This window comes from Carassius gibelio, chromosome B2 (genome assembly GCF_023724105.1).
Source record: "Carassius gibelio isolate Cgi1373 ecotype wild population from Czech Republic chromosome B2, carGib1.2-hapl.c, whole genome shotgun sequence".
Taxonomy (NCBI): Eukaryota; Metazoa; Chordata; class Actinopteri; order Cypriniformes; family Cyprinidae; genus Carassius; species Carassius gibelio.
This window is the reverse complement of record NC_068397.1, coordinates 28,993,515-29,018,178: the sequence shown is the minus strand read 5'-3', so window position 1 is coordinate 29,018,178 and position 24,664 is coordinate 28,993,515. Positions and strand designations below refer to the sequence as shown.

Genomic DNA, 24,664 nt, shown 5'->3' with positions numbered 1-24,664 from the left:
TTGTTGGTTTAGAGAAAGGCACAAACAAAAACGAGAGCATTATGAGAACAGTGCTTTACAAAAGTCACCAAGCTGGTTGTTCTCATCTGCGACCGAGTGATATGTTTCAGATGAGCATGGTCTTGACTGCATACATCAGCTGTACTGAATCTGATTCCCACTAACACACACACCTAGAAGCACTAGCGCTCAGTCACCAACAGAGTGTGTAAAAGCTCGGTCACATGGAGGAGGTCTGACCTATTTTTTTTACAGTGTGTTGCATGAAGGCTTTATGAGAAGGAGCCTTTTGGCTGCCTTCTGCTGAGACACACGGTTCACCCTTCAGCCCAGTAACGTCACATCCAATCAGGATCTGACGACAATTCAACACACACACACTTCATTTTTAGAAAACAACTCCTAATTTATTCCAAAGAAATGAAAAGCTGGAAAACAGCAAATAGAAAAAACAAAAACACAGTAAAATTAGTCATTATAACAAACAATAGCTACCGTGTGGATCTCTATAGCAATAGAAACCCTGTGTCTAAACAAAGTATAGTGTGTGTGTGTGTGTGTGTGTGTGTGTTCGGAGGACGTGCAAGTAAACTGATCCCAAACCCTAATTCATTTGAAAGCGGTTTACTATAACACTCACTACACAGCAGAAGATTGTGTTTTTCTTCAGAGGAATATGCTCCAGTTTCATCTGCATTAACAAACACGGCATATGATTATATGTGACCTTATTTCAAATATCACATAAACCCAGATTAACTAAGAGGAGACGGTTCATGTAAGGTTTCTCATGAAGCTTTAAGCATTGCTAAGAAGTCCTCAGAAACGAGCCGGCGACACTAAGCGTGAGTGAAATGACGGGTAGCACTGAGACAGCTGCCTTAAGTGAAGCCAAATGCCACAGTAATGACTGCTTTCTGTCATGCGACAAGCACTGAAGCCAATGAAAGTGCAGCTTTAAGATGGTCAGAGGACATCACTTCCTGTTTCCATCATCCTCAGCCGCCCGGGATTCTGGGAGCAGAACAAATCCATGTTTGCAGATGGACATCCGGACAAGCGAAAGTCACATTGGGAACATTCCAGTGTCATATATTCACTTCCTTACAGCTTAACAATGATTCACTGCTTCTAGTTAGTGACAAAAGGAAGTTAAGGGCTGGCTTCCTGTACCTAAAAAGAGACCCTCGTTTTTCCTAACAGTCACCCAAGATTAAAGTCCAATCATTATTCACTCATGCTCATGTCATTCCAAAGCAGCATGATTTTATATAGCAGAACACAAAAAGAGAAATTTACTAGAGCAGTACTAAATTTGCAATACAATGTAGAGGATGGTGACCAACAGCATGCTCTAATAATGATATAAACATACCAGAATTTAAGTTATTATATATGTATTTCCCTCTGCCTTAGTTTGGATATGCAAAACACAAATGAGAATGTTCTTCACACACAGTTAATGTACGGCTCTAGAAGAATTTTATGCAGATTTTGTCCTTTGTAGAGTATTTCAACCATGGTCACCATCCACTTTCACTGCATGCATGAAAAAAAAAAAAACATAAAAAAATAATTAAAAATATCTTCTTTTGTGTTCAGCAGAAAGAAACAGGTTCTTCTGATTGACATGAGAATGAGCAAATGATGACAACCGTCTCTTCAGGTGAATTATTTCACTTTTTAAAATCAAGAAATCCTACAGAGAATAGGATTTTAACTGTACATCATTGCTTTTTAGTATTTAGCAAAATCTTTAGAAATACTTTGGTCGGGCTACATTTTATCCTCAGATGTTAAATCTATCATGCAGAGTTTAGAGCAGAGAGAGTAATAATATTGCAGTTCCCAGTGTGACACGAAGACACTTTAGAGTCCAGTGGTGCGGAAAATATTCTTCACACGCGTGTCGCACATCGATACAGTGTCACTACAGGCCACCTGTGTTTTCATTCACACCAGGGATGAATTTGATCACACGCTTGAAAAATCATATTCCCACTCCAAACACGAATCAAACTCTGGAAGAGCCTGTGATATGTGATTGAAAATGAAGGAATGTAGTAGCCGTCTGAGTGAAGCCCTGAGTGTGTCTGTGTGCGAGCGAGCGCGTGATAACCGTGTGTGTGTGTGGGGGGTCTCAGAGCGTCTGCACCAGCACCGGGAACAGCAGAGACAGGTGTTCGGCTCCGCGGATGGGCAGTTTGTTGGTGGTGTAGTAATGAATGACTTCAGGGATGGAATCAAACGGAGGACTGTTCTCTCCCAGGATGAACTTCCCATCACGAGACTGCGAGAACTTCATGTGCATGAACCCGTGACAGCTCCTGCAGAGACACGGGGACAGACAGATGGTGGGGGAGAGAGAAAGTCACTGAGTTTGTGTGGTCGACCTGGAACAGCAGAAATGTGTCAGACGGCAGAGACGCCGCTATACTGTTTATACAACAATAGTAGTAGGTGAAACGGTGTTGTTACTGTTAACTTAAGCTAAAATATATTATATTAACCCTGTAAAGCTTACAGTTTCATATTTCATATGACAATTTACAAGGCCTCTAAAAGATAAACATAAAACTTTGCTGTTGAAAATAATCTGCTAAATGCATTCTGTTGTCTGATTGATAGTTAATACTTTTTTTTTTAGCAAGTAAAAGGTCTTTTTAGTATAACTGTACAAAAGCCTGCCTTCAGCTCGTGCTTCATGTGTTTTCTGCTGTGAAATATTAATCAACTTATCAAACTAAGCATTTAAATCCCATCTTAAGACATTATTGGGATATTCAGAGAGACATCTGATACACACACACACACACACACACACAAACACAGGAATGCGAAAGTGTGTGATCCCCTTGCAGAATCTTTGAAAATGTAAATAATTTTAACAAAATCATACAAAATGCATGTTATTTTTTATTTAGTAGTGTCCCGAATAAGATCTTTTACATAAAAGATGTTTACACATAAAAATAGTTGCAATGAACTAGAATAGGTAGACGTAACTGCCCTCCAGCAGTACAATATGTAGGTAGCATGAAAAAAAAAAAAAAAAATTAAATTAAATCAATAAATGAGAGCAGTTCTAGATGAAGAGAAATAGAAAGAGGCTGCAAAAAAAGTACCAGATGGCTGCCAGGGCGTTGCTATATGGTTGCTAGGGTGTTCAGATTGGTTACTAATTGGTTTCTTACTTGCCAAAATCTAATCAAAACATCCCTCAAGTCTCTATGATAGTATGGTTTCAAAATTACAAAAGAATGTAAATATTAAATGCTTCACTTAGAATAGCTGGAGCAGTATATAAAAATTTTAATTTAGACTAGTTACAGTCGTACATAATCATATAAATATCGGCGGTGATTTAGTGTACAGAGAAACATGAAACCTTAACAGTTATTTTAATGTCTTTAAATAACCACAGAAACATTTCCCATAAAAATACAGAAAGAGAAACCTACTTTAGCAAGAACAGTTTGCTCTATTTATAGACAGTTTGATGAAACAAATGTGAATGTGGGACGAATACTTCAATTATTGTACATCTGAAAGCAATCACAGTTCACAGCACGAAACGGTGGCTGGCGCTTTAATGGACATTTACAGCACACTAAGTCATCAGCGGCCTTGTTTCTACAAAGATGTTAATTTGTACTCAGGGACTGAACCAAACCAAACTGCTCGGAGGAAAGTCACAACAACATGAATCTGAACTGCAGCAGCATCAAAACAACAACACATGTGACTGAATGACTGAACATTAAAGACTGTAAACCATGCTCCTGAAGAATTTTTGGGTTGTAGAGTACACCCGAGACACTGAGGTTGTGTACCTGAGAGACAGTGAGTAGTCGTTTCGGCTCGTCTGGCTCTTCCTCACCAGGTAACTGCACTCCTTACACAGCGTGAGCAGAGATTCAGCTTCTGAGCGAGTCAGTGCACCATGGTACCATCTGAAACACACACAGATGGCCATCTATTAGGGTTTCAGCAGCTGATATCAACACCGGGGAAGTATCACGAGAATCAATACTTCTGTTATATAAAAAAATGGAGAGTGATTGCATACAATTCACTGACAGTATTACACAGCCATGAATCTCGAAGGAAAATCAAATATAGTTTTTTCACAAAAACAGCAAACAAATGTTCAAATTATAGATAAGCAATGCACTTACTAAAGTTAAATATCAAACCTTTTGGTGACAAAAAGTAGTATTCAAAATGTATAATTTAACTTACAATCTGCAACGGATTTCATTCATACATTTAATGTCAAAGAAATGTATAAAAACTGATTTATAAATAAACATTTTCCCACAAAAACTGTCATTTTATGTGGCTGTTTGCATGTACTAAAGACCCACAGATGTGGAAGGAAACATCTGGTAAATGTTTGTAATTTCTTCAGTAACCGGGCATAATTCTTCTTAATTTTATCCTTGAAGTCAGGATTAGGCATAAATAATGTCTTCGCAATCATTCAAACATGCATGAAATGAAAAATAGTAGTCATCTGGCTTAAATGAAGACAGGAATCGTGTCTTTGTGGCAGTTGTTCTGCTGATGAAACGATAAAAACAAGATTTCTCCACCTTACAAATGATTGCTGGAAGCAAAAATGCAATGAAATGCATTGTGACCGAGCAAAACAGACACTATTTTTGGAATCAACGTGTATTGGGTTTCACTCTGCAAATATGAGGTTGGGTGGTGTAATAAATAGTGATGGCACATGACATTTTAGCAGAATGCTCTTCTCTTGAATTCAACTGGCTACATATGCACACCACAGAACCTTCCTGAATGTTTCACCACACCACATCACACGTGTACTCATCTTTACACATATTTAATAATGCTTTAAATCACTTTTGAAGTATTTAATACAGTTTCCTGTTAGCAGCACAGCTCAGGCGATTCATGGGTTAATACATACACCTGCTTCTCCAGGGGCAGCGTGGGATCCACTCTCTCCCCCAGGATGCCGTGCGTGTTGTTGGGTTTGTGCAGGCTGGTGGCTCTGCTGGACGAAGGACTGATTCTGGACGCTCCTGCCTTCCTCGATGCCTCGTCACGGGGCAGCGTGCATTGATCCCGGTCTCTGGCTTCAAAAGTTACTACAAAACATTAAAAAAGGTTCAAATTTTATTTATATTTAAAATGTTATACACTTTTACATTAAATTATTATATGAACATATAAAGAAAATGTATATTATAAATAGGGATGCACCGAATGTTCGGCAACCGAAATTATTCGGCCGAAAATAGCCAAAAAAGCACTTTCGGTGTTCGGCCGAATAAGTAAAAAGGCCGAATAAATTTTGCCGAACAATGACGTTTTTAATGACGCAATCAAATAACCCGCGTAGAGTGATAGGCGCGCGCTTTATGCAGCAAACATGTCAGCAGTGTGGAAACACTTTAAAAAGTGTCAGATAAAGATGCAAAAACGGCCGTTTGCAGACATTGTTCTGGATTTGGGAAAGCCGCTAGGTGATGGAGACTGTCAGGTGATGCACAGCGCAGGAGATGAAAACAGCTCAGAGAGTAAACTGGCTCGTACTACAGATGAGCCGCGCACAGTCTCGCTGTCTGACATGTTCGATGAGATCCTCCAAGAGAATAACCCATTTGCAAGACAGAGGACAAGCTCGACTGCTCAACAGTTAGATGGGCAGTGTTGTGCCTGAACGCGTTCATTGAACCATAGTTCATGAACTCGTTCATATTTTGGGCGAACGTGAACTGAACGTGCTGTATTACTGCCTGATGAACGTTACTGTCAACTCGTTCATTCTGGTGTCTGTGAACGGCACGCTCTCTCAGGTTAACTTCGTTCAATAGGGTGCCAGATTTCTATAGAGCCTTCCTGGCGAAAGCCCGGCTAAAACACACCGTAAACGGGTCTTAATATGTAGCGAAAAAACACCCAATCTGGCAACACCAGCCACCAGTGGCGCACAGTCGTCCGCCGCATGCGCGACGCGTCATCAAAAAAAAAAAAAAAAAGGCGACAGCAGCATGTAGCAAGAAGGTGTATGATCATTTAAAAGAATTTTTTATGATGTTTATGACAATGTCGGTGTGAATGGGAGACAAAGCATTAAAGCAACAATGGGGAAATGCTGTCCCCTCAATCCTAATTTTAAACCCTGGTTGGATAAGGATTCAAAATTGGATATTATATGAAGATGAAATCTGACGCATAGCTTCATTGTTAAAACTGATAAAATAATTGCTGTCTGTGATTCTATATGGGCTGTGGCAATAATCAAGGCCACTTTCCTGACCTGGCGCAGATGGCACGCAGGTAGGCTCCTTGTATGGGAAATTAATTTAAGATTTTATTTATATTTTGGATTATGGTAACACTTTATAAGTAGTTTCTATTTTTAACTTTAACTAACAATGAAAAACCCTTATTAAAAGCATTTATTAATCTTAATGTTAACATTTACTAATACAGTATTAAAATTAAGTATCACATTTGTAATTTCTGAATTAAAAAGTATCAAAAGTGGTAGGCCTATTTGTTAAAATTGTTAATGCACTTATACTAACATGAACTAAATATTTTTTATTATCTTACATTAACGAAGATTAATAAATACCATAACAAATGTATTGCTCATTGTTAGTTAATGCAATAACGTTAACAAACATTATAAAGTGTTACTACCTATATTTTATATGTATTTTGTGAAAATTCTGAACTATTTTCAGTGTAGTAAAATAGTAGGCCTACACTGGGTTTCAACCATTTCATTATCTTGAAGACATTGTTCGTTTTGAAATGAGCAACTGTCAGAAAACTGCAATAAAATGTTCAACTATTCTGCAGGTACTCGTCTGCTCCATGCACAAGCACCAACAGTGAGAGACTGTTTAGTGCTGCATCTCATGTTCATACCTGCAAACTCAGAAGGCCTGAAAAAGGTGACAGATTGGCAAAATAAATGGAAAAAATGCGAAACACCGCGTTCCGTATTCGGCCTTCGGCCAAGCATTTCATTATTATTCGGCTTCGGCTTCGGCCAAGAATTTCATTTCGGTGCATCCCTAATTATAAATATTAAAAAAATATTAATAAAGACTCATTAAATACATACATTAATATAACACTGCTGAGTAGACCAATTATTTTATTATAATTATAAATATTTATTTTTTAATCTAACAATAAAAGAATCACTAAAGAAAAAATATTATTGTTATAACAGTAAACATGTAATGCATAATAATAAGTTTATTATTCAAAATATGTAATTTTTATTACAACAATTATTTGTTTTAAAATACACAAATCAATAAAGAAATAACTGTAACTCTTGCTATAATACTATCAATTATATATAATAGTCTTCTACAGAACAACAGTCAATTTGATTACTAGTATTAATGGCCATCTTTATTACTTTGCTTTCAAGGGCTTTTATTTTGGCAAAAAAACTAAATGAAGCTGCCCCCAAACACCGGCTGACTGTCAAATATCACTGTTTGATCTACTCATATTTGCCACTTGCTGTCTGTTTATTTCAGACCCTTCTTATAGTGTGTAAACTACATTCTCAAAAGAGGACGCAAACGTACTGGTGCGGATGGAGCCCTTCTCTATCCAGCAGCGACATTAGTCTTACCGGCGAAGGCTTTGGAGATGTTCTCTTTCTTCCACTCCCAGGGCTGGTCGTACTCATCCGCCGGCCTCTCGTCATCCTGGGGCAGACGGCTCTCTCTCTCGTCCTCCTCAGGGGCCGCACGGGGCCAAACTCTCTCCTCGTACGGGCTGTCGTACAGCTGCGGGCTGTTTCTGCCTTGATCTGAGCTGTGCTGGAGCCCTGACATACGACAGACACACTCAACTGAACCAGACGACACAATATTACATTACGTATGAGTATTAAGACACTGAATGAGGACTGGAGTTGTCAAGCTTCAAAAACATACACAAAATTACCACATACCACAGTCCAGACCATAAATTATAGCGACTGGAATACCAGTGGCTGAATAAATGCTCTCTTTGGTATCATAAGAGATCCAGTGGTGAGCTGCTGTACCGCTTATGAATCGCTGGGCCTCAAACGGCTCCATGTAACTGCTGCAGGCTTCCACGGCGTTCTGCTCCCAGCCGGGTCTGGGCCGCGGGTCCGGCCTGGCGTCAAACGGGTCCGAGTAATCAGTCTCCCCGACCGCAGGAGCCGAGGGAACCACCTGGGGAAAAAGAACAAGGATGATGAGTGATCATGATGATCATATGAGTCAGAAACGAAGACAGCTGCAGAGTTTTACACAGAATGCAGCTTTTGAGCAAAAACAAATGAAGCATTTTCAACCCAGCATTTTAATCCATTAGGGCCATATAGTAAATTAATCTAAATCCATAATAAACATTTTTAGTACTTCTCATTTTCATTTAGTTTAACTTGATGTACTAAAATAAACGTAACCTGAAATATAAAATGAACTAACTACATGTGTGACCCTGGATCACAAAACCAGTCATTGAGATTTTCTCAAAATTGAGCTTTATACATTATTTGAAAGCGGAATAAATAAGCTTTCCATTGATGTATGGTTTGTAAGGATAGGACAATATTTGTACACTATAGGCCTAATAGTACATAAATAACACTAAAATTATTCTTATAATTTTCTTTTGCCCAGTATGAAAATGTTCAGCCATTGCATTATGCTTACACTGCACAGAAAATAACATTTTGCTCTTTTTTTCCTTCACTGAGACAAAGGAGATATATGAACCAAATTTTTTAGTGACATAACATTTTGATTTTTGGACACAATGCCTTTAAGAACCAAAACAAGCAAGAAAGAGAGAGGACGGGGGGCTGGTGTGAGAGTCTATAAATCCCGCAGGCATTGGGATTAAATGTATTTGGGTTAATGAAATTGATTCCCAATGCTCCTACCCTTCACCTCTGATGACAAAAGACAATCAGTTCAGGAAACACAAGCGAGTTGTGCGACTGGGTGCTTTGTTATGACATCCGCAAAACCCATCCATAAAACGTGCACCAAACAAATCTACTCTAAACCAATCACACATTACTGTAATTCTAGTAAAACAATGCCTGCGACTCATAACCACCTTATTTATGATATACCGACCTATTCTTGATGAAAGAAATTAAATGGAGGGTCTCAACGTCAAGATAAACAACCACATAATTAATGTGCATTGAAACAAACATTTGTCATTCAAGTACACATTAGAAGAGGAAAAATGCATGAAATCACAATTACTTACCATGAAGAAATACAGTACAAAACTATGTTTTTACACTTTCTGGGATTGGTTCTTGCTCAGTCGCAATCCTTTTTCCATACATCAACACAGAAAACCTTTTAAAGCACATCATTCTTACTGATAAGAGACCAGTAAGACCCAGTTAAGCTCTATTTGTGTTAAGAAAACAAGAACTTACAGGGGCCTGCGGTTCCTCAAAGGTCACGATGTTCAGTGGTATTCTGCTACACCCAAATTCCTGAGATTCCACTTTTATCAGTCTGTGTTTGGGAGACACGATCTTCACCTCCACACCGTTAGACAGCACCGTGCCAAACGCTGGGAATGTTTTCACCGACCCGGAGCGGTTCAGCACCCGGTTCTCCAAGGGTTCGTAAGGGTCCTCAAAGTCCAGCTCTTTCTGAGCCCTGTAGGCTCGTAGGATCTCGCTTTCGGTGTAGTCGGGTTTCGGGGGCTGTGGCGGTCCTTTCCTGCTGCCAAAACTTAGGTGATCTCTAAACCACTTTGCCATGGGTCTACGACCAAGACAAGAACGAAACTGATCCAAAAATACGCTAAAGGAGACGCTTAAAGGACTTTATCCTAGTTCTTCCATTGAACACCGTCCATAAATCCTGAAACACCCAACCAATAAGTCACTTATTACTCACAGATTGTCAATAAATGGCAAATATGATATTGTGCAATACCTCACCTCAGTTTCCCAAATGCATCGATGCTATAGAATATCCAGCACCTATTTGCTTGGAATAAATTGATCTGGAAAGCAAAAGCATGGACATGATGTATTAAAAAAGCATTAGAAATGTAAGGCAGATGTGGGGTATTTTAATTAAGCCTTCACCCTTAGCCCCACTGGAAAAGACATATTACAGTAATAACTCAAAACACTGTCATAATTTACTCAACCTCGTGTTGTTCCAAACCTGTATGACTTACATTTTTCCATGGGACACAAAAGTAATTAGTTAGCAGAATGACTAAGCAGTTCTTTTTCTCAAAATGAAAGTGAATGTTGACTATGTCTGTCAATCGAGAATTTAGTCAATAATAACTTAATTTAGGTATTTATCTTCACAGAAAGCTCTCATATGACTTAGAATAAACCAAATTAGTTATAAAAGCAACTTTTCATGATGCTCATTTTACTGTTTAAACAACACGATTCATTGGATAAAAAAATGATGCAGTGAAGGTAAATAGTGACTGAGGTTGTCAGTCCCGCTCACATTTAGCCTAATAACTGCTTTTGTGTTTCAAGGACGATGGAAAACAATAGGATTTGGAACAAATTCCACGTGAGTGAACCGTTAACGTTACATAATTTAAAATTCTGGCGAGCGGTTCCTTTAAACAAACAGTTATCGTCATAAATATGATTTGATAAGCTTTAAACTAACGTATTTGCACTTGGGTGATAAATTAAACGTATTGGTGATTATTTTAAATAAGTGTCAAATAAATCAATATTATTCAAAAATAAAGTTTTACTACCACTGCTCAATCTTTGTAAAGAATCCTGTCAAAATATGAACATGCACCAACTGTACACACCCACTTTATTATTATTCCCCTTTTAATTCAGCACATAACAGAGATCTGGATGTTTCTTAGACTGCAATAGACAAAAACTGTCATTAAAGATTAAAAATAATGTTAGCAGCCAGGCTAACGTCTGTAAACTCCGTTACCTCATATTATAGTCCCTTTGTTTGTCGATAAATGAGATTATATACCTGATTACTCCAATAAATTCAACACCGATTTCGAATGCTGAACTCATTTGGAGCACAAAAGTAAAAACCAACTAATTCAAGCTGCATTTTGCTAGCCGGTTTGCTTGCTGGCTAACTATGCAACGCGATCCCGATGGATAATGTTACTCGCAGACGAGTGTGTTCAAATTGTTCGTCTAACACGACAGTTATAACTCATAAAAACAGTTCATAAAGCCCCAGAACATTTGCAAAACACTCACCTCTCAATGATGACGGATGGAAGTTTGTATATATAAAGCAGCTGTGAGAGGAGTCTCAGAAGTGACGAGCGTGTGCACGTGCAGATGGCTGGACGAGTCGCATCGGCTGTTGCAGCTCAGCTGATGAACAACACATAAGCTTGCTGTTGAAGCCCAATGGAGAGTTGCATTGTCTTTGTTCTTGCTGAGGCATTTCATTTCACACGCTGACTCGTGCTTTGGCTTGTACTGTGCAAAATGATGCACGTGTCTACAAAGCACAGTGAGTAAGAAAGTGCAGGTTTTGAAATGAAATATTTATAAATAATAATATATCTGAAATATATTTTAAAATATTTGCAATAAGTGCAATAAAATGCATGTAAGCAGGGGCCTTGGTTTAACCACACACACCCACAAATTAATGCATGCCCCATCTGTCACACCAGCTCTCATTAACACCTTCTCCACTAGCATACAGAGGTCAAACTGTAGGGTCACCGGCACTTTGGTGGATCAATATGGGAGATGGTAAATAATGGCTAGTCCACACATGGATTGGGTTAACGTCACATTAGCAAGTGTTACCTTTAACACCAAAACAAGCCACTAATGCCATCAGCTGAATGTCAAATTGAGTAACTTTTGCCAAATTTACATTGCAGAGGTTACACAGAAGCACTTCTGAAGTGGCGCTTAGGTGTAATATACAATACTTTAATATGAAAGCCTATTTCAAATAATAAAATGAACCGCAAGTATTTATCAGATACTTCTGACTTTTTATCCTCACTATTCTGACTTCTTTATCAGAATTGCACATAAAATGAATCATTATTATATTTATCCCGAGTTTAAATCTCAAATTTCTGATCTTCTCCTCAGAATTGTGTGAAATTTAAGACATCACATAAAAAGTTGCAAATATAATTATTATAATTTAATTATAATAAATATAATATAATTATAATATAATAATAATTATAATTTTTTTTCCATGGAAGAAATGGCTTTTCATGCTGCTCAAAGACGGCATACAATGTGATGCATTATATTGATACTATGCATCAATACAATGCATATACTTTGATACTAGGGGCTGAAGTGGGTGTGAAACAACATAATTTAGTCTAATTGTTATGCTGCATTGTGCCTACACTGAATTTTGGTCAGGCACAAAGCAGCCTTAACTCAGCGGTTTAAGAATGCCCTTTCTGAAGCTTACAATAGAGAAAATATTTGATAAACAATAATATATCTGAAATATATTTCAAAATATTTGCTAAAACCAACACAATTGAAAAAGCATTCTGTGCTCGGAAACAAAACACGAGGAACGTTTTATTTGTTGGATGTTTGGGAAGATGAAATGAGATTAGAGAGGGATTAGAGATGATCAGTGGAAATTAGATTCAGATTCACTTATCTCCCTCAAATGCATTTCCTCGTATTGATTGAGCTAACATGGAGAAACAAATATTACATTATAGAGTGCATTAAACATTAGAAGCACATTATAGAGAACATTAGAGACAGCGGGATGATGCAGATCTAACAGACCGAATGAAATCCAGGCAATGGAAAAAGCTTCTCATAAACAATGCTCCTCCAGCTAAAAAGTTAATCACTGAAAAATACTAATCTTTTGGATTGCACTTTGAAAGAGACCAGGTTAATAAAACTTAAAGTGGTCTGTGAAAAGAATGGTGGTCAAGGTTTGCTGGTCTAAAAACAAATTCAAAATGCCACAGCATTCCCTCCATCCTAATCAGAGTTGCTGTCGTCGCTGTCTGTATACGCCCCCAAGAGGCTGAGAGAAGAACCGTTCTGAGATGCGACTGGTTGTCTATTTGAAGCTTTGGAGGACTCAGGTTGGGCAGCACCTGCGCCTGAATGATCTGGAAAGACAGAGAAAGCACAGGTTAATAAAGATGGCAAAATCCTGAACTATGTCTGATACATAAATAAAACATTAAGGTTTATGTTGGAAACTGCAGTGGGTTTTATCATAGGTACCAAATCCCTTTAATTTTTTTTGCACCACCAGTTAATAATAAAAAAATGGCTTGCGTACTTCACATCTGTACCATTCCTTGAATCTAGAGAAATAATAATAATAATAACTCTTTATATCCTGATATAGACCCATTGCCATTTTGGTTTATTAAATAATAAATATCTATCTATTAACTATATAAATAAAACAAAATTGCAGTTTAGATTTATTAATAATATTTAAAAGGTCTATTTATTAGTTATATTAATACAATTTATATTAGTAAAACAGTGAAAAAAAGTTAATAATAATAAAAAATGTTAATAAAACAAATATTTATTTATTATTTTTGTTTGTTTATATGCTTATTATGTAAAATTACATTTATATATACACGCCATCATTTAATAATCTGGGGAAACTTTTTCTTTCTTTTTTTGTAGAGATTAATACTTTAATGGACTTTTTTTCTTTTTTTTGAATAGACATTTAAAATCTACTTCAAATAAATGGTGTTCTTTTGAACTTTCAATTCATTAAAAGTTTTCACAAAATGATCACAGTTTCCACAAAAATATGAAGCAGCACAATGGTTTTCAACATTACTGATAACCAGAACGGTTTCATGAGCAGCAAATCATATCATCATGGACCTGTCTGTGTGTCAGTGGTCTGTCGTGGCGCAGCGGCAGCAGGTTTACAGGCAGAATCCGCCGGTTTCTTCCTCTTCACCAGAGACCCCAGAGCTCCCTTCACACCCAGACCTCCGACACTCCTCTCCCAGCTCTCCACCTTCTGTTTCTTTACGCCCACAGACGATGATCCCTGTGGAGATCAACAGGAACAGCATAAACATTAATGAGAGAAACAGACGGGCGTTTGATGAACAGAAAGACATCAGGAAAACACATGTAAGCTAAAAGAACAATTGATTTTTGTAAAGTCACCAACCCTTGTGAGTGTTTATTTTGCAGCAATGTCTGGCTGACCTTTATCCTGGTTTATATTTTTGGTGACAAATAAACAAATGGTTATGAACTATCATTTTGAGCTGAAATTATTATGTGAGAATTTGAAAAGTTATTATGTGAGAAGTTGCTGCTGTCTTTCTTTCCACCTGTGGTCCTGTGCTCCTGTCTGTGGTGAGGATGTCTGTGGGATTATCAGCCACGTGTTTCCTGCTTTGGTCTTTTGTCTCTTCTTCAGAGTCCGAGTCCCTCAGTCGTTTGACCAGAGCTCTCTCCAACATCTCTCTATGTGGAGCAAGAGAAAAGAGAAGTCATTTATGCTTCTGAATCTTGACATGAAATGCTTCGGGAAAAAAATCTTTCACTGTGAATGCATACGACCGCATAAAGGTGCAGTTATTATGATATGCAAAAGTACATGGTAAACAATACGAACACTTTTTAGGTTAACATGCATAGGAATATTTACATTTTGTACATGAAGCATATTTTAGATGCAGCAATTTACAGCCACACGATTTGAGGTGAAAAAATCTTATTTTTATCAATAAAAACAATAATGCTTTGCATGTTTGTAGGGCTAAAAAAAATATATATATATAAATTTACATATATATATATATACACATATACATATATATATATACATATATATATATATACATATATATATATATATATATACATATATATATATATATATATATATATATATATATATATATATATATATATAAATATATTCTCAGGGATTTAAAATTGTGAACATTTAATCATCTAACTTCTATTGACAGAAACTACAGGGAACCACTTATAAAAAATAAGTGCTTATTACAAGTCACACTAACCCCCTCCCCTGGCCATTTTTGTGTTTTTTTCTTGGTAATATTTAATCAAAATCGGAACATTTGCTTCCACTCTGGAATGGCATTCCTTCTCTGATGACGTCATCCTTAACCACATCCCTCCCTCTAACTGCTGTGAGCGAGAGACAGAGAGGAGGAGCACTTAAACAAATCCCCGCCCTCTATTAAATATATTGTTTTAGTTGGAAATACGTCAGCAGCAACTTCCGGTTCACACTGACTTTACATGAACCTGTAATGTGACCAATGCAGTTTTAAAAATCCAAAATATAGTGTATGCAGCAAAAAGGCCAATTACTTCAAATAGCTCAAAAGTTTCTTACTTGGTCTCTCGTTCGTCTTCCTCCAGCTCTCTCTCTCTCTGTCTCCGCTCCATCTCTTTATACTTGTCCAGCATGCCCTCAAAGTCCACCTGTGCCTGCCTCTGGTTCAGCTCCTTCAGCTCCTGCAGGTTCTCCAGCACCTCCATCTCCAACTTTGAGTCCCGCGTGCGGTTCTCTAGGACCTGTGACAACAATCAGGTTTTAACTCGGTATGGGCTTTTGTTTGCTTCCCTACAAAGATGCTTTTAAGACTTTATGTATTAAATGGGAAAACCATTTATAAATAAATAAATAAAGACTCATAAAGCACAGAATACAACTATATATCCATAACAAAACTACTAATATTATAAAACACACATGCAGTCTTCAACGTTTCTAGCAGACCTTCATGGGGTTATTGAGTTCCTCTTCCTCTCGCTCTTGTTGGATCTTTTTCTCCTCTTCTTCGATCAGTTTCTCGGCCTGAAAATTTCTTGTTGCACCATGTTCCATGGCATAATCTGTGTTCTCTGGATCTGTCTGTGAAACACAGCAATCAGATTAAATGCAACGAAACAAACACAAAAGATTAATAATAAAATAATCCTTAAGTGTTTTAAAGAGTATGACGTGCGTGTTTATTCTAGTACCTTGAAAGTGATCTCAGCCAAGCATCTGGTGCATTTAATGTAGAATCTGAAAATGGGAAGCCCCAGGTACAGTTCGTTCTGAACAGTCTCCTTGCGGGCATTGAACTTCTTCCCTTTGTAAATGTATTCTCCACATGTTTTACACCTGTGTACCAACAAGCATTATTTTCTCAAAGATTATATAATCTCTAAGAAATTAAAATCCAGATGTTGTCCTCACTACTAGAGAAATCAAGAGAATTTTCTATGTGTCGTTTCACATTTAATAAAGTTAGTGATATGCACTGGTCAAAGAAGAGAGATCCTATTTTTGTGTCTACATCAAATTAAATCAATTAGTTTTGCAATTAATTAGTTTATATATATATATATATATATATATATATATATATATATATATATATATATATATAACATACTTTTTCTGACCTGCACTTACTTAAATATAAAAAAGAAAAAGTAAATTATATTATATTTTAATTTATTAATATCTTCTCACTGACAAATGGGAAAACCTAGTGGTTTGAAAGATATAGCGGCAAAAGATTTACATTTTGTGGCTGCGCTGTCATCCTTAAAGTCTTTTAATTTCATTTAATAACTCTTGTTCGACTGACATTTTTTATACTAACTATTGTTACACTGAATTACACTTTTATTCTGTAAAAATAAAAATATATATAATATATATACAATATATAAATATAAAATAAAACATACCTCATATTAAAGGGTGCCATCAATCTGACCACATACTGACGGTCTTTGGGCAGTTTGAGTTTAGGGATTTTAGACGGATCAAAATCCGGAGGATAGTATTTCTGAGAAAAACAAACAAAAGCAAAACAAGAAAAGATGCTGTAAGGTGACAGTTTACCACAGAAACGTTAATGACATTTGTAAACAGAAACGTATTTAAAGGTTTACCTCAGGAGGTGTATTCAAGATTATTTCAACATATAATTTATGTACGTTATGAACATCGAAAACATCACACATTTAATTAGAAAAACAAATTCACATGCCTATATTTCGTAGCTACTTCATAGCATGCGGATAGTACTAACGTTACTCAAAGAACTAACGTTAACTTACTTAAAAAAAGATACAGAACAATAATATAATAATTAAATAAGGATGTACTTACATTCAAAACTTTTCTTTCCGACATTGTTTTCTTTAAATGACTAAAATGTAAACAAATAAACGACAAATTACTGCTCAAATGTACGCTTGTACGCTACGCTTCTTCTTCCTCGACGTCATACGCTGTGTGTATATCAGTCACTCATGCTCCACGGTGCTGCCACCACCGGCAGAGCGCAGGTATTACACGCGACCAGAGGAAGCAAGTGCAGACGAGATAAAGAAGTACATATTTATAGAATACAAGTAGGGTTAAATTATGAATATGAATAGTATATAGATTTGTTATAAACCGGAATGTGCTAAGGAGAGAAAGGTGATTTAGATATTAAAAATAGAACTATACATCGAGGCCACTAGAGGGAGAAGCTTTATAATAAATCAATTCTTGAAAAAAGGAAAGAGTTTTTAATGTTGCTTCTTATTAAAATACAAGATGTAATGTTCATATCATGGAGGAAAGTAAATCAGAAGTGTCATTTGTACTAAAATAGACTAAATAGTTAATTTAAACCTTAAGAACATGTAAACAAGAGATTTACGTTAAAACTATTCTGTGTCTAACCAGCTGCGCCCGAAGTGTACACAGTTATAAAGCAGTCGATAAACACATAATACAATCGATACGTGTAATAAAAGAGTCGCAGAGTCATATTTTCTTGCGGTTTAATTCATTTGGCGTGCGCAAATGTTTGGTATGATGTGCGTAATCCGGCAGCGCAGCTCAAGGGCGCGCGCAGGGGTTTGGCAACAGTTCCTGCGCACAGAGAGACGCGCAAACTGCTGCTGTGCGCCAAATAAACTGGAGAAATTAGCAAATGGGCTAAAATGCACTCTGGTCTTCTGCAATCACGGTCGACGTTGGGATATAGAGTTCTTTTTATATGAATGCTGGGAAAATAGAGTTAAACTTTAAATTCGGAGCGCGTAAAATGAGCGTTGCGTGGGATTTGAGAGTGATGCATTTGTGCGGAATCCAGATTTCAGTGAAAATCTATGTACCTACAGCAGAAGAGACAGTCTGAAAAATCTACCAGGGTCCTTTGCGGAATATATATATAAATAGGCTATATATATTTTTTTTTCTTGGATTGTGGTTACCTACCCATCATGGATCAGATTGGGATTTTGGATTTACATCAGCGCAATAAATGGAAAATGCATGGACGCAGTGCTGCGATTAATGGAGTTTACATGTAAGACAAATATTTTATTTACCAGTAAAAAGGGTAAAAGTTGATAATATATATCTAGGGTATAAATGTTATAAATGGAGGGTATAATTACACATGCAATAATTGAATGCATACATTAAAAGGGGAAATGCATGTTAAACTATGTAAATAACAGAAAGAAATTCTTAAAAGTGAAGATTCTTCATGGTTCAGAGAACCTTATTCTTTTCTTAGATGCATTGTGGATATATGTTTCTTTGGACATTAAAAGTTGTTTTAATAGGTTCTTTAGATGAGTTTTTAGATTCTCATTGTGTTAACACAGAAAATCTTATCGGTGCTCAGCACATAGTAAGTCCATATCGAAAATGCTGGATTTCCTTTTCAATTCAACTTGCAAATAAATTGAGAGATCTGAGTATTTAGAACAATTTAAAACATAGGAAAGCATGTTGATGGGGAAAAAATGCTCTGATGGATTATGAGAGTTTGTTCATGTCTGCTCCATCCAGATTCAGTCCAAATTCAGAGACAGTATCAAAATCATCTTAATTTGCAAAACTACAGTGCTGATTGGTTTCAGGAAGTCTAAACAGTGAATGCAACCTGGAAACTAATGTCAGTTGTTTGTTGACCTTATGGTGACTTTTTCAACTTTTGCAAAACAGAGCCTGATCTTACACTCTGAAAGGTTCTTTATTGGCATCTGTGGTTCTATAAGGAATATTTATCATCCATGGAACCTTTCCATTCCACAAAATGTTCTTAGAATGTCTGAGAAGTTTTGAAAACCCAGTTTAATGTCCAGTTTATATTTAAAACATGTTGTTGTTTTTTTCTTGGTTATACGAATGCTGGGGGAAAAATCCATTTAATCATTTTACAGACATTTTGTGATTATTACCTTTGAATGTTCTGTGAATGCATTAAAATTAATTTCATAGGAAGTTCAATGAACAATATAATTAACATTTTTGTGTTACCTTCATGAGAACATTATCAAAGACCAGATAACTGATCGATTAACACTGCAAAAAGAACATTTGTTCATATCATTGAGAAAACTTTGCCAAAACGATCCTTGTTTACAGCAGAAAACAGCTTCTTTAGAGTTTTAAATGTAAAGTCAAAACGTTCTTTGGGGAACTAAAATGGTCCTTCTATTCGCTGCAGACACCCTTGTGATGTCGAGCTTGTGGGTTTCATCCCTGTACCTTGAATGCACTTTGGACAAAACAATCTGCTATATAGACTAATGTAGAGCAGGATATATATGTGTTGAGTGTCTGAACTCAACTGGTCCTCTCTGTCCCTCACTTGACTCTCATCGGTCGGAATTTAGCAGCTAATTCAGATGGCCTGCAGGGAGGACAGTGATATAATGCATTATGGGACAGCACTCTACATGACACCTCCCATTTAATGATCCTGTATGGATCTGTTGGTTTTATCATGCCAGTCAGAACAGTGAATCAGTGAAAGCTAGCAATTGTGTTGTTGCGAGTTTAATACATTTTAGAGGAAAGGACTGTCATATCTTTCACAGTAAAAAAAAATCAAATGCATTTTCTATGTTTTCTAATGCATTAAAATGATTCATTATACCTTACAATGCATCATTAATTTTAAACAGTAATATTTTACTCATTTATAAAGTTAGAGCATGTTATAATGCTTTCTTTTAAACAGTGTAAGAATGGATTGCAAAGCGTTATAGGCTACTGAGTTTTGATTCGTTTTAAACAGATGTCGATTCTAATGATTTTATCTAGAGTGCAGTCTGGCCAAATAAAACACCAACCGTTTGAATTATACAGTTAATAAGGAACTGAAATGTACATAAAACTGATTGAATGTAATGAAAAAAATGACTAACTTCTGAATGCAAGCTGAATACAAGAGTTGATGCTGACAATCTTAAAATGGGCAAATAATGATTTATCGGTATGACTGATCACTAATTGTTTATTTAAAAGTCATCTTATTTTATATTGTGTTTTATATAGTACAGATTGTTTTAAAACAGCTAACAGGACAATAACAGAATCAATGATGCAAAAAGAATGCATAACATTATTCATTATACACCATTATGAATACATTTAAAATGATATAATGGGCACAGAAAATAGATGGATGGATGTGTTTGCAGTGATCTCAAAGGCCTGTCTTAATTCACAGAAATGTCTCAATAAAAGTGACTAAATAGGTAATACAATCTCTGTTTGCTGTGGGGAAATATTTGTGCTTCAGCATGCTGGCATTGATTCCACTCTGAAGGAACAAGCAATTCCTGCGTGAACTTGATTAAAAAGTGTCAGGTGACTTTTGTCTGTTGGATGAAATATCACAATTGGCTTTGTGCAATTAATAAAAAAAACACAAGCTGGATGTTGTATTGAATATGTACATATGGTCAACAATTTTGACTGTTTTCTCCTCAGTCAGCAAAAATGGAAAAATAATGTGAATCATGAAATAAATAAAAATACGATTAAAATAAATTATACATCAAAAACAATAATTCTACTCAACAGAATTTTGGTGAGGACTGCCTAAATCAGTTGCACTGAATGATCAGCTTTTATAAGTTTTATAAAATATTGAATAACCTGCTGAAAAAGTTAATACAGTCAACAGAAGCAATACAAATAGATGAAGAACCCAGAGAAAACAAGAGTGTGGCACGAAAGAGAGAGAAAAACCTCTCTCTCTGTGTGTGTGTGTGTAAGTACTACTTGTTAAGACGATTAACAAAATCCTGACTTACTTTGATTACATTATGTTTGAGAGAATGTGAGTCATTTCGACTGACATCAGCAAACAAACGGCTTTATGACACACTCACATCACACTGATTTTGCATTATTAGTTGAAGATGGTTTGATATTATGAATACAGGTATTTTCAAACATTAATTTAAACACTAATCAGCTTGATCAAAGGTCAGGAAATCAGACATATGCCACATTTGTAATTTAAATAACTCTTTTTATTTTCTGAATGGACCTTGTTATGGCTGTAAAGCTTCAGAAATACTGTACAAGGACAGAGACCTGTTATTATTAAATGAGATCAGAGACAAGTCATATGGCAGATCATCTGTGCGTCTGGTTTCCTACAAAATAGGTTGTTGGAACAAAAATAAGTTTGTACAGTATTTCAAACACATTCTCTTCTTTTGAACTTTTTATTCATCAATGAATCCTGACATATGTAATTATGGTTTCCACCAAAATTTAAAGCGATACCACCGTTTTCAACATTAGAAATGTTTATTGCAACCTACAGTATGCTACACCTTATTGTAGGTTCAATGCCCCTGGAGTAACTTGAGGTTAAAAGTGTGTTGCTTAAAAACACAATGATAATAAGATTATGGGGAAGGTTTCATCCATGCATTTATTTATTATATATTTTTTACTTCACATTCACATCTGTCTCCATTCTGGTATGCAGTGCTTACTTTTCACAGTCCAATCAACAAGCAATGGTTAAAAGCTTTCCATTGATGTATGGTTTATGAGGTTTATTATTTACATGGTTTATTTTATCTGACAATATTTTGCCGAGGTACAAATATTACTGAAAACTGAAAATCTGGAATCTGAGGGTGCAAAAAGTTTTAAAATTTCCTTTGAAGTTGTGCAAATGCAATGCATTTTACTAATCAAAAATTAAGTTTTAATATATTTTTGATAGGAATTTTACAAAGTATCTTCATGGAACATGATCTTTACTTAATATCCTAATGTTTTTTGGCATAAAATAAAAATCTATAATTTTGACCCATACAGTGTTTTTTTGGCTATTGCTAAAAATATACAACATCGACTTAAGTGCTCCAGGGTCACATATTTTCTTGCTCAATAAGCTGTTTCACTCTGAAATGTGTTGGTGAGTCACAGTACAGTAGTGAGTCAGACAACTTCCATTTCAAGCCAACTTAAAATTCACTAGGCTACATGAAGTCATACTGAAAACAGTGAATGGCAACTAAGCCGTCTCTTTCCAAGATTTAAAAAGCAAAATTCATATGTAAATGAAACATTCCTGTAGCTTAAACAGTAGAGCAGGGTGCTTGCAACGGCAAGGTCATGGGTTTCAATCCCAAAGAATGTTGCGTTTGTATGCAACATCTGCTCAGAATGCATGAGGGTAATTTTTAAGTTTACCCATTTGTTGTCTACCCTCATTTTTGTCACCCCAAAATGAACAAATTGCTGAACATTTACTCACCATGAGGCTATCCAATATGTAGATGAGTTTGTTTCTTTATAGCAACAATTTTGGAGAAGCACTCCATCAATTTCTCACCAAAGGATCCTCTGCAGTGAATGGGTGCCGTCAGAATGAGAGTCCAAACAGCTGATAAAAACACACCTTTTCACATCACAAAACAATATTAGACTGGATGGTGTGGATTACTTGTAGATTATTGTGATGTTTTTATCAGCTCTCATTCTGACGGCACCCATTCACTGAAAAGCATCCATGGGTGAGCAAGTGAAGTGGTGCTAAATTGATGATAAATTTTTCAGTAGACGCACATCAGAAGCCATGTCCCACATTAATGTGTCTTAACTGACAGCTGAGTAATTCTCTACAGCTAAGAATTGTGGGTCAGATCAAGCCGCTGTAAGCCACTTTAAGGCTGTGGGTTAGATAACACTTTCTGGTGAAGAAATCAAAACATGTCTGCCAGAAGAGGAACAAGAACTTCCTTCTCCTCTCTCTTTAGCTTCAGTAAAAGCACAGGCTGTTAATGAGAGCAGGTCAGTCCTGTTAGTCATCAGTTTGACTAATAGACGTCCTGTCTGACACTAATTTAGTCTAATGTTCCATTCAAGATGAAAGATGAAGCAGGAAGCTGAGAAGGTCAAAGCTGGATAAGCTTTTATTCATGCTGGACTTAGTGGATGATTCCTTATACAACATAAAACTGTACTAAATGAATTCTGTCCTGGTTAAAAGGAATGTCACGAATCTGCAGTTTTCTTGAATGTTATGAACTGAACATTCAAGAAATTGCTAGATGGAATTGATAATCGCTTTTTACACATGGTCACTAGAATTTCAGTGTCATTATGAACTATGTGGATAAATCACATAAACCTGTCAAGAACATGTCAAGGACATTAATATCTGCATAAAATGCATGCATTTTCATGAAAACTTTCCTATTTAAACTCTTACTATTGCAAAAACAAAATATTTTTTAAATATTTATTAATGCATCATTTTGTATTTGTTATATTGCCTATAATTTATTCAGATTTTAATGAAGAAGAAAAATCACACTACTTTTCATAAGTTTGGTGTCAGTTAAATCTTTTACATTTTAATTATTACTTTTATTCAGCATGGATGCATTAAACTAATTGAAAAATCCATCTTAAATAATAAAAAAATATATATATTTTAAATTATTACATATAATAATACATTTCACAATATTGCTGTTTTTACTCCATTTTTGATCAAATATATGCAGCTTTGGTCAGCACGAGTGACTTTTGAAACATTTGAACTTTGGAGTGTATAAAAATTAGTGCTGTCAAATGATAAATTGCATCTAAAATAAAAGTTTTTGTTTACATAATATATGTGTGTGTCCTGTGTATATTTATTATTTAAATATTAATACACACACATTCATGAATTTATTTCAGAAAAATATTTAATGTTTATATATTAAATATATTTATTTATAATTTCAATTCTAAGAATATAAATATAAATACATGTAAATATTTTCAAAATATATACTGCATGTATTTGTATTATATTTACATAATAAATATACACAGAACACAAACATTGGCCAGCACTCATATAAATAAATAAAAAGAATAAAAAATCATTGCATTAGATCAGGGTATCTTAAACTGGGGTTTGTAAGTTGATGAAACGATATTGATTCATTAAATAATAAAAAAAAATAATAATAACAAAAATATACAACACTTTAAGTTTTAGTATTTTCAAAATACACTACTAAATATTTGATTTATTTACTTGCAGGTCATCATTAACTGACTTCAAAGAATTATGAACATACAAGTGCATTATCTTAATATAAAACCTTTATATTAGCTAAAGTATGAGCTTAAAATCTCAGTTGGTACTTGAAGATAATATTTAGCATCACATAAAATCTCAGATCAACTGTCTGTATATGCGTCTTAAATGCTGCAGGATCTTTTCTCATTACTTTTCTTAATTTTCACTCAACCAGTTGTTGTTTTTGGTGATTTTGAGTGGATTTTCGAAGACAGTTTTCCTCAACTTCCCACAGTTTTTTTTTTCTTTTTTACAATAAATGACACTT

General features: G+C 35.7%; 2 protein-coding genes across 2 annotated transcripts; both read right to left on the bottom strand.

Moving 5' to 3' along the window:
* Positions 1–384: 384 nt before the first annotated feature.
* Positions 385–11,654, bottom strand: shda (Src homology 2 domain containing transforming protein D, a). The gene is made up of 8 exons (XM_052548802.1): positions 11,249–11,654; positions 9,965–10,029; positions 9,449–9,884; positions 8,063–8,216; positions 7,643–7,840; positions 4,940–5,120; positions 3,834–3,953; positions 385–2,327 (listed from the first exon to the last, which is right to left on the bottom strand). The coding sequence occupies exons 3-8, from the start codon at positions 9,779–9,781 to the stop codon at positions 2,141–2,143; spliced, it is 1,173 nt and encodes a 390-aa protein (XP_052404762.1). The 5' UTR covers positions 9,782–9,884; positions 9,965–10,029; positions 11,249–11,654; the 3' UTR covers positions 385–2,140.
* An 889-nt stretch (positions 11,655–12,543) lies between these two features.
* On the bottom strand, positions 12,544–17,325 carry LOC127951134 (splicing factor YJU2). The gene is made up of 8 exons (XM_052548804.1): positions 17,160–17,325; positions 16,733–16,833; positions 16,013–16,157; positions 15,768–15,902; positions 15,381–15,562; positions 14,341–14,476; positions 13,877–14,048; positions 12,544–13,125 (listed from the first exon to the last, which is right to left on the bottom strand). The coding sequence occupies exons 1-8, from the start codon at positions 17,181–17,183 to the stop codon at positions 12,992–12,994; spliced, it is 1,029 nt and encodes a 342-aa protein (XP_052404764.1). The 5' UTR covers positions 17,184–17,325; the 3' UTR covers positions 12,544–12,991.
* Between the last annotated feature and the right edge of the window lie 7,339 nt (positions 17,326–24,664).

Coding starts and splice junctions, on each gene's coding strand:
- shda (XM_052548802.1), bottom strand. CDS start 9,781: ATGGCAAAGTGGTTTAGAGATCACCTAAGTTTTGGCAGCAGGAAAGGA. Junction 8,217..9,448: donor TTGAGGAACCGCAGGCCCCT/GTAAGTTCTTGT, acceptor CTTTTTCCCCAG/GTGGTTCCCTCGGCTCCTGC. Junction 5,121..7,642: donor CATCTCCAAAGCCTTCGCCG/GTAAGACTAATG, acceptor AATGTTTTGTAG/TAACTTTTGAAGCCAGAGAC.
- LOC127951134 (XM_052548804.1), bottom strand. CDS start 17,183: ATGTCGGAAAGAAAAGTTTTGAAT. Junction 15,563..15,767: donor AACTCAATAACCCCATGAAG/GTCTGCTAGAAA, acceptor TTGTTGTCACAG/GTCCTAGAGAACCGCACGCG. Junction 13,126..13,876: donor GACCACTGACACACAGACAG/GTCCATGATGAT, acceptor CTGTCTTTCCAG/ATCATTCAGGCGCAGGTGCT.